This window comes from Protobothrops mucrosquamatus, unplaced genomic scaffold (assembly GCF_001527695.2).
Source record: "Protobothrops mucrosquamatus isolate PMUCROS unplaced genomic scaffold, P.Mucros_1.0 scaffold3306, whole genome shotgun sequence".
In the NCBI taxonomy this organism is placed as follows: domain Eukaryota; kingdom Metazoa; phylum Chordata; class Lepidosauria; order Squamata; family Viperidae; genus Protobothrops; species Protobothrops mucrosquamatus.
In genome coordinates, this window is record NW_015389296.1 from 111349 (window position 1) to 122138 (window position 10790).

General features: G+C 41.7%; 1 protein-coding gene across 1 annotated transcript in view; it reads right to left on the bottom strand.

The window, feature by feature from the left end:
* The window catches only part of LOC107297438 (zinc finger protein 208), a 15224-nt gene extending 8265 nt beyond the window's left edge, over positions 1 to 6959 (bottom strand). Inside the window, exons 1-2 of the mRNA XM_029286313.1 lie at positions 6759 to 6959; positions 5833 to 6674 (exon numbers count right to left, since the gene is read on the bottom strand). Of these exons, the coding sequence (XP_029142146.1) occupies positions 5833 to 6674; positions 6759 to 6889 (973 nt within the window). The 5' untranslated portion in view covers positions 6890 to 6959. The remainder of the gene's footprint in view (positions 1 to 5832; positions 6675 to 6758) is intronic.
* Between the last annotated feature and the right edge of the window lie 3831 nt (positions 6960 to 10790).

The window sequence follows — 10790 nt, forward strand, 5'->3', positions numbered from 1 at the left end:
TGCGGGACTCAGGGCGGCGCACAACATATTTAAAACCAAAGCATATATACAATCCCCCCCTGTAAAACCGAATTAAACCAAATTTTAAAGTTGTGTCTTCCAAATTCCTAAAAATGAACCCAGTATAAAATCCTCCCTAGGTCAGGTCCGCTTGCTGAAAGAGCCATGTCTTGAGGGCGCGACGGAAGGTAAGGAGATCTGGAATCATCCGAATCTCGGGGGGTAGTTCATTCCAGAGGGTAGGGGCACCCACAGAGAAGGCCCTCCCCCTGGGGGTCGCCAGCCGACATTGCTTGGCCGACGGTACCCTGAGGAGACCCACTCTGTGGGAGCGTACCGGTCTGTGGGAGGGAATCTGCGGCAGAAGGCGGTCTCGGAGGTAACCGGGTCCTATGCCATGAAGCGGGCACCAGGACAGAGAAGGCCCATCTCCTTGGTCCGGCCACATGTAACTCCGTTAACAGAGAGGACCTCCAACACACATCTTCTGCTAGATCTGATAGGATAGGCAGGTATTCTCAGGAAGAAGTAATCTAGCTTCATGCTCTGAAGGCTTTTAAAGATCCAAAACAGCACCTTAAATTGGACTTGCAATCAAACTGGCAGCTAATGCACCTTACAGAGCAGAGGTGTAAAATATGCTGTTATAGGGGCCCACATAAATGCCCACATAATCACATCTCGTATCTGGATGCTTCTGGATGCTGAAGGGCAGCTCCGTGTAGAACACAATTACAGTATTCCATCTGGGCATGAGTGACTGTAAGCAGAGCTTCCTGATCCAGGAATGGCCACAATTGGCACACGACATGAAACTGTTCAAAGGCCCTCTTAGCCAAAGCTGCCATCTGCGCTTTGAATAGAAGTCATGATTCTGAGAGGACCCCTGGTTGTGCAGAGTGTCTTTCAGCAGTACGTAACATTACTCTTGGAATTTAACAGTATTCATAATACTTTCTCATTTGTGGGCATCCTTTGCTTGCAAGTAGGAGTACTGTTTATAATAAAGTTCTTTCTACAAGTTACATCATCTACAGTTCCTGTTTGCATCCAAAATCTTTAACGGAAATTAACATATCTATTCAGATTGAAATGCATTCTAAATATTATCAATGTAGGCAACTTCTGTTTCATATAGACGGTTTTTTAGGTAAATTAAGAAGAAAATTAAAGACGCCATCGGTTTTTTGAATTACTTAATCTTTTTTCTGGACTCTTAACTGCCCAGGACAGATGCCATTGAGAAATAACGGAACAAATTCATTTATAGAATTTGGGAAACTGTAAAATTAGTGGGGAATATCATAGTTTGAACAAAGTCACTTGGATTATAAAAACATGCAGTTGAATGGATTGAAATGTTAAAATGGGAAATATACAGTAGTGGCCAAAATTGTGGAAACCTTTTGGGAAAAGTGTATTTTTGAGGTTTGATGGCTAATAACACCAGTTTTTTAGAGTAGTACCATAAAATTATATATCAATGGAAAGATAATTTAATCAAGAATGTAATGCAACATAGTTTGTTCAATTATCTGTACTGCATTCTATGAAAAGCGATAGACAAATAACCAGAAAAAGGAAGCACAATTTGCTTAGGTTGATATCAGGTAGCTTTCCTTCATCTGATTGTAGCCAATGAGCCATGAGTGTTTAGAGAGCCAATCAGGTGTCATCTTGTTTTGGCAATGAGCCAATCGGATCACAGTAGGATTCAGTTATTGATGTCCTGTATTGAATTTGAGAGGAGAACATTTGTCAGTGTGTTATGTGATCGCTATCAAGTTGGTTGGGTTTTTTGTGTTCTTTCATTTAGTAAGCTTGTAAAACGTAATAAAATTAAAGTGATGGTGCAAAGAGTTGACTGGTTGCCCAGAAAGCGATGTAAAATAGAATTATTAAGTGAACAAGGCTACAGTTATAAAGAAATTAGAAGAAAAATTGGTAAAAACTTAACCAAAGATGGCATTTCTACTGTACACTTTTCCCAAAAGGTTTCCACAATTTTGGCTACTCCTGTAACTAATTTCCCATTTTGGTCACTACTGTAACTAATTTCCCATTTCCCAGGCAGATCAGAAATCCTGAAGTCCTGCATGAACTTCCCTCCTTAAGGACTATAAAATATTAGTACAATAAAATAGAAAATATACCTCCTCTTCACCTCCTTCACCTATATCTTTTCTCCTTTTATTCCACCTTCCACAGCTGATTATTATGAACATCTTCTAGATTCATTTGACCACAAACCAAGCTCTCAAGCCCTATTGAGGTAACCAGCTTTTAAAGAGATGATATGTTCTCCATGCCTCAGAATTGAGAACTCAGTATGTGTAGAAAGTATAAAATGAATGAGATAATGGTGCACTTTACTGACTCACCCATTCTCCTGTACATTTCCATAACTCCCCAGTAGGATCATCCTATGATGATCTTTCTTCAGCTCTTATTGCATGCAAGCACTTAGGTATTTTCCTGTGGGGATGTGCCAGGTTCCCTTTTTGGGTGCCCTGCCATTGTGGGAGAGGGGGAGAAAAGACGCTCTGGGGGAGCATTCTTTGCATGCTTTCGCTTTGCAGTAACCACATGGAAATTAGGGAGGGGGATCGTCTCTGGAGACAGGACGGACTCCTTCCCAGCCAGTTCCCGCCCGTGTATTTGGACATCTTAATCTACACTGAAATCAAGCAGAACATGTGAGGCTCCGCAAGAACAGTCCTCCAAAAACAACGAGCTGCCAAGCTGCATGCCAAACTCTCTAAATGCGAGTTCCACCAGACTAAAAGATTACCTGGGCTACCGTATTTCACATGAAGGGATTGAAATGGACCCGGAAAAAGTTAAGAGCTGTGCTGGATTGGGCCCCATCCCACACTAGGAAGCAGCTGCAAAGCTTCCTAGGATTTGCAAACTTTTACTGGCAATTCATTCTCTCATTTGCCCAGATAGCACTCTCCACCATGAACTTACTCAAAATGAAAGGAGGGGACAAACCTAAACCTAATCGACCACTTAAGTGGTCGAAGGAATGCAAAACTGTTTTTGAAAAGCTTGTTTGCAGCCGAACCAGTGTTAAAACACCCTGACCCGATGAAGCCGAAGCCATTTGTTATGCAACGTGATGCGAGTGATATGGCTGCGGGAGCAGTGCTTCTGCAGGGAAATGAAAGCAGACAACTGCAGCCTTGCACTTACACTTCCAAAAAGGTTTCTGAAATTGAGCAACGATGGGACAAAAAGGCTTACACTGTGAGATGGGCGCTCCTGGCCTAAAGAGTAAAATACCTTTGGAAGTCTGGACTGATCACAAGAATTTAGAGGCACTTAAAACCCCTCGAAAACTTTCTCCTAAACAAGCATGATGGGCACAGTACTTTAACCTCTTTGACTTTAACCAACGCTATCTCTTGGGGGGGGGGAGATTTTTTTTAGCAGATGTACTGTCATGGATGCTGTGATACAACTGCTCCAAAGCAGAAATAATCAAGCCAATGCTCCCGTCCTATCAGCTGCTCAAGTGATCACCCGAGCCCAGGGGAGAGAAAAAGTGCCAAAACCCAAAGATGTGACTTCTACTCTACAATCCACCCTGAAGGGTAAGTGGTTTCAAATTCACAGCAATGTTTGCTCAATCCGAAACAGACTAGCCTGGGTGGGGGCAAAACTTTATGTTCCAGAAAGTCATGAGTTGTTGTCATGACTCTAAAATGGTGGGACATTTTGGTTTTGTGAAAACATTGCACCTAGTTAAGAGGCAATTTTGGTGGCCATTCCTCAAGAAAGACATTGAGGGTTACATTGCCAGCTGTCCGGTGTGTGCTTCGACAAAGTGACATCAAGGAAAAACTTAGGGGCTTCTTCAAAAAATAGCTGAGCCGTCAGCACCTTGGAGAGAGATCTCTATGGACATTATTGTGCAACTCCCCCAAAGCATGGGAAATACAGTAATTTGGGTGGTGACTGATCTGTTCTCCAAGCAAGTGCGTTTTATTCCTTGTCAAAAGATCCCAACTGCCCGAGGTCTTGCTAAACTGTTTCTGCATCATATTTATAGAATACATGGAGCACCTCAACGTATTATTTCAGATAGGGGGGTGTAATTCACCTCTACGTTTTGGCAGGCCTTTTTGGACTTATTGGGATGACCCTTAGCTTGTCACCACCCCCAAACGAATGGAGGGTGTGAACGAATGAACTCAGTATTGGAACAATCTTAGATGCTTTATTATCAACAAGATAATTGGACTGATCTCTTGCCATTTGTGGAAGTGTCACTTAATTCTGTGCACAGCAGTACTGGCTTCACCTTTTCGAGTGGCTACCAGTCAAGACTTCATATCCATGCCAGAACTCCCCATTAATGACCCTGGGATACCGTCCCTGAAGGTATGGGTCTCCCAGTTACAAAATACTGGGCCTGTTATACAAAAAGCACCCACAGATGCTCGTGATACCTATAAAGCACAAGCTGACAAAAAAAGAACTGAGCCATAACCTTTTAAAGTGGGAGATTATGTTTATCTATCTACTCATTATTTGCAGTCACTTCAACCTTTCAAGAAATTCAGACCTAAGTTTGTGGGACCTTTCCCCATCAAACGCCTGATTAACCGTCATGGTAGAATTAGACTTGCCAAAGTCATTGCACTGGGTCCATCTGGTTTTTCATTGTAGCTTATTGAAACCCAAGGTTTCCTTGCCCCTTAGGCCAGTCCCTCTCCCGGTTTCTGAGCCTTTAATGATAAAGGGTGAACTATACTTTGAGGTGAAGGAGATATTGGATTCCCATAAGCACAGGGGAAACCTCCAACATTTAGTGGCATGGAAGGACATTCCTACCAGCCAGAATGAATGGGTTAATTCTCAGCATGTTAGAGCCCCTAGGCTAATGAAACATTTTCATAATCAATATCCTGATAAACCTAAATGATTGTTGTAATTGTCTTTTGTCTTCCATCTTTTGCAGGGTTAATCCTTCTCTTTGGGAGGGGCAGCATGTCAGATCCCCCTTTTCAGTGCCCTGCCATTTTGGTGGGAGGAGGACAATGTTCTGGGGGAGCATTCTTTGCATGCTTTCACTTTGCTGCAACCACATGGGAATTAGTGAGGGGGATTGTGTGCGGAGACAGGACGGACTCCTTCCCAGCCAATTTCAGCCTGGTTCCAAGGTGCCCTGAAGATGACCCATTATCTGTCCTGTACCTCAGTGCTCTCAAAACAACCTTGCAGTACAGTATTGGTTGTTGGTGGACTGGCCAGGGGAGGATGGGCTTTGAAGGGGGAAGAATAGTTTGGTGCTTTGCGTGGGAATGTTAGATTCCGCTTGACTTTGATACAACCACTGTTTCTCAGTAAAAGTTCTTTTGATTAAATACATGGCATCAAGAGTTATACTTTCCTGAGAGAGACAGCTCATCCAGGTCCTTACAGGATGTTTGGAAAGTAGGTTTCCACTTCAAACCAAAGATCTTTGCACATTGCATACAATAATAAGCTTCTTCCCATGTCTGGCTCCTTTGATGATGAGTAAGTTGACTGTTTCAAATGAAGCTCATTCCATGGATTTATATGGATTTTTCCTGTGTTAATCTTTTTATTAGAACTAAGTGCACAATTCTCAATGAAGCTTGTTCCACATTCCATTTTCTCCTGTGTGGATCCCTTTATGACAAGTAAAGATGCTGTAGTCATTAAATCCTTTTTCACACTCAGTGCATTTATATGGTTCCTCCCTTGTGTGGATACTTTGTTGGCAAATAAGGTCTCTGTTGACAATCAAGGTCTTTCCCCATTCTAGGCATTTATATGGGTTATCCCTTGTGTGGGTCCTTAGGTGGCGTGTAAGGTCTCTCTGATCGAAATAGCTCTTTCCACACTCCATGCATTTATGTGGTCTCTCCCCTGTGTGGATCCTTTTATGAGAATTAAGCTGTCCTTTCTTTGCAAAGCTCTTTTCACACTCGGTACATTTATATGGTTTCTCCCCGGTGTGGATTCTTTCATGATCAGTAAGATTTCCTTTCTGACTGAACTGCTTTCCACATTCCATACATTTATATGGTCTCTCACCAGTATGGATTCTTCTATGAGAATTAAGTTGTCCTTTCTGGGCAAAGCTCTTTCCACAGTCCAGGCATTTATACGGTTTATCCCCCGTGTGGATCCTTTGGTGGCGAGTAAGATCTTTGTTGTCAAGAAAGCGCTTTCCACACTCCAAGCACTTATATGGTCTTTCCCCTGTGTGGATCTTTTGGTGTCGAGCCAGATTACAGTTTGTACTGAAGCCCTTTCCACACTCTGGGCATTTATAAGGTTTCTCCCCTGTGTGAACCCATTGATGAGAATTAAGCTGTCCTTTCTGAGTAAAGCTCTTTCCACACTCCGGGCATTTATACAGACTCTCACCAGTGTGGATCCTTTGATGGGTAATGAGATCTCTATTCTCAATGAATCTCTTTCCACATTCCCTGCAACTATACATTTTCTCCCCTGTGTGGGTCCTGTGATGACGAATTAGATGACCATTTGTTCTGAAGGCTTTTCCACACTCAGTACATTTATAAGGTTTTTCTCCTGTGTGGATCCTTTCATGACAAGTAAGATGTCCTTTCCTAGTAAATCCCTTTCCACACTCCAGGCATTTATATGGTCTTTCACCTGTGTGGATCTTTTGGCAGGAAATAATATTTCTATTGTCAATAAACCTCTTTCTCCACCCCAAGCGTTTATTTAGTCTCTGCTCAGTGTGGATGTTTTTATGATGAGTAAGTGTTCTATCCTGACAAAAGCTTTTTCCATACTCCATGCATTTATATGTTCTCTCCCCTTTGTGGATCCTCTGATGGTGATTAAAAATACTGTTGATGCTGAAGCTCTTTCCAGACTTCATGCACACTTTCACGTCTTTGCTCAGACTGAAATCCTTACCAACTTTTAGGGATGTATGTGATCTGTATTTCCTATACAGTTTCTTAAGAAAAGTAAGAGAGAAGAAATTATTGACGTATTTTCCATAAGTTATAAAGCCTTTTGTCTGACTTCTGCTATACTCGTGCAAATCAAACCTATTTTCCTCCCTTTTGCAGGATTTTTCCTTTTTCTTCCCTTTCTGGGTCAGGAAGCTATGGATTCCAACAGGAAGACAAGTCGGGAACCTGTCGCCCATGTCTTCTGAGTGTCTTCTCTCTTGACTTTTTGGATCCCCTTCACAGTTAGCCATTATTTCTTGTACTTCATGCTTTGTTGTTTGCAGTGGCATTAACCTCACCTGCTCGTCATTCTCCTCCTCCAGCCCATCACCTTCTTGGAAAAAAGAAGAAGTCCCCATTAGAATTTAGAATGGTTAAGGAGGGGAGTCTACCCATCTCAAAAACATGACTATTCATGTTCCAAGTTTGGCACCAGCTATTAGGGCAAAGTTTCCCCTAAAGACCCTATGTTCGTTTGTGATCTAGTGGGGCTCTGGTCATTGACTGCTTTTATAAGATTAGGAAACGTTTGAAAGGAGTGCACTAATTCAGGTGATGGCCAGGTAGGTGTCAATGATCATCTTAAGCAACTGAGTGCAGGGATCTTCCCTGTTCACCTCCCTCTGAAAAACCCTCCCCCAATGAATGGAATGCAGAGAAAAGAGACGTACTCAGAGCAGCCATATTCCTAGAAACCTCCAGCAGGACTTCACTGCATAAGGCCCTCTGTCTGGGATCCAGCAGTGCCCACTCCTCCTCTGTGAAGTCCACAGCCATCTCTTCAAAGGAATTAGAGCCCTAGAAAGAGAATGTTCCTTATCATTCAATCCCAGGAAAGACCTTGTTAAGTTTTCCTTCTTACTGCACAAAACTAAAAACAGAGCTTTGTAAGGGACCAAACAGACATTTTCTTATAGGAGAGGTTTATGTCTGTATGTGCATATAGTTTTGGGGGGCTTGGAAACCTTGCCTCTGTCTAACTTCACAAATCATGGCTTAGGGGCATTCAAGCTGTAGAATGGCAACAGAGCCTCCATTGGGAGCCTCCCAGTGGCCCAGAATAACTCAGCAAGGAGGCTTTGGGGAGCAGAATCCCCTGACCTCACCTCAACTTGGGGACCAAATTCCAAATTTGCTTAAAAAATGGGATACATCCACTTGGAATTTCCTCCCTAGCTTAATTCAAAACGTTGGATATAAGCCTGTCATTTGACTAACAATCTGACTATTGCAGCCACGTAGCACTGCATCCAGTTTTAGTCACATTACAAAAAAAGATGTTGAGACTTTGGAAAAAGTGAAAAGAAGAGCAACTAAGACGATTAAAAGCCTGAAGACTAAAACATATGAAGAACAGTTGCAGGGATTGGGTAGGGCGAATCTAAAGAAAAGAAGGACCAGGGATGACAAGATAGCAGTATTCCAGTATTTGAGGGGCTGCCACAAAGAACAGGGGGTCAACTTATTTTCCAAAGCACCAGAAGGCAAGACAAGAAACAAGGGATGGAAACTAATCAAGGAAAGAAGCAACCTGGAATTAAGGAGAAATTTCATAAACAGTGAGGACAATTAAACCAGTGGAAGTTGTGGGTACTTCATCACTGGAGATTTTTAAGAAAAGACTGAAGTGGTATACGGTCTCCTGCAGGGGGCTGGTCTAGAAGACGTCCAAGGTTCCTTTTAGCTCTATTCTGATTGGTTGGTTGATTGATTACGGAATTTTACATGGGAAATGTATTATTCATTTTTAAGTGGATATGCTGGTACATTTCTGTAGGGGTTTTTATGCTATTACCACTCTATTTATGGATTTCATCTTTTTAATTGGTTTTTGGTAACTTTTTCAATAAATAAATAACATTTCCTAATACAAGCCTCTCGGTCCGTGAGGGGTCTCTTGTTTGTATCTCCAAAATAATCTGAAAGTTGATTGTAAGTAATTCATTGGCTCATTCAGGGGTGTGGGGGAAGAACACACTGTGTTCAAATGCACACAGATTCAACATTTGGCAGAAAAAGCAGCTGACAAATAAGAGAAAGCTTGAACTCTATTGCTTTCAGAGGAAACCTACACTTACCTGGCAAGGTGGCCCAAGTTGGATCCTCCTGAAAAATAACCCTTGAGAAGGACTGGGTTGGTCTCCTCTTTCTTGGAGCTCTGCTGGGATCTCCCTTGTGAACTGCTCCTGCATCTGAAAGAACAGCCTTGTTTATGATCCACTTTCAGAAGATCCTAACCATGTTAGCTCACCTGCCTTACCCTCTGTCTCTCTACTTATACTTCTACAACCCAGATAAAGAGAAGTCAAGGTTTCTGCTCTCTCTCTCTACCTGCCATTTCTCAGTAAATCCCTGCAATTTTTGTGAAATGCTTAACTGCCTCTTTTTATTTCCTCTTTTCATTGTGATCAGGAGTGCCATTTTTACCTTCTCCCTTTTTCTCGATCGGTGTAGTGTTTCCTTCTTTGTGGATGAACTTGTTCCTGTTCTATCTCTTCCTCCAGGAGTATCTTCCTTTACAGTAGTGGACAAAATTGTGGAAACCTTTTGGGGAAAGTGTACAGTAGAAATGCCACCTTTGGTTAAGTTTCCACGATTTTTCTTCTAATTTCTTTATAACTGTAGCATTGTTCACTTAATAATACTATTTTACATTGCTTTCTGGGCAACCAGTCAACGCTTTGCACCATTACTTTAATTTTATTACGTTTTACAAGCTCACTAAAGGAAAGAACACAAAAAAACCAACCAACTTGATAGCGATCACATAACACACTAACAAATGTCCTCCTCTCAGCTTCAATACATGACATCAATAACTGAATCCTACTGTGATCTGATTGGCTCATTGCCAAAACAAGACGACACCTGATTGGCTCTCTAAACATTCACTCTCATTGACTACAATCAGATGAAGGAAAACTATCTGATATCAACCTAAGCAAGTTGTGCTTCCTTTTTCTGGTTATTTGGCTATAACGTTTCATAGAATACAGTACAGATAATTGAACAAACTATGTTGCATTATATTCTTAATTAAATTATCTTTCAATTGATATATAATTTTATGGTACTATTCCCCCCATAAAGTGGTGTTATTAGCCATCAAACCTCAAAAACACTTTTCCCAAAAGGTTTCCACAAGTTTGGCCACTACTGTAGATTGAGAGTCTCAGATAGCAAAATATTCAGAGATCAGAGGAAGATGCAATGTGTATATTGAAACACTATGCAGTAGAGATTTGGACATCCACTTTCTTTAGAAGAAATTCCCTAATTGCAAGAAACTCTAGTAATAGAAGACGAAGTCTGATCAGCACTCCCTTTATGACCAAGTTGATATAGATAGAAACAAAAGGAATATCCATAGAAAGAAGAAGAAATGGAAGTTCTAACCAAGTTATGTCGGCAAATCTAGAGTATGACACAGTGGCCAACAAACTGAAAGAGATCAATCTACATTCTAATACCAAAAAAGGAGAGTTATATGTGCAGGTAATCCTCAACTTACAACCATAATTGAGCCTAACATTTCCACTGCTAAGTAACACAGTGTGATGACCCAGGGTCCCGAACGGAAGCAAAGCAGTTGGCTGGCAAGAGAAACAGTCCTTTAAGCACCACCAATGTTCCCCAAAAGCTCCCACATATGCTGGCAAGAGTTCAACCAAAGCACACACATATGTTCCTTTCAGCTGCCTCTGGCTAAAGGCAATTTCAATACAGCTGGAGAGGTTTACAATGTTCTCCAGGCAAAACAGATACCAAGAAAACAAAACAGAAACGTAAAGAGTCCTTTTAACTCTCAGCTTGCCTGCAGTC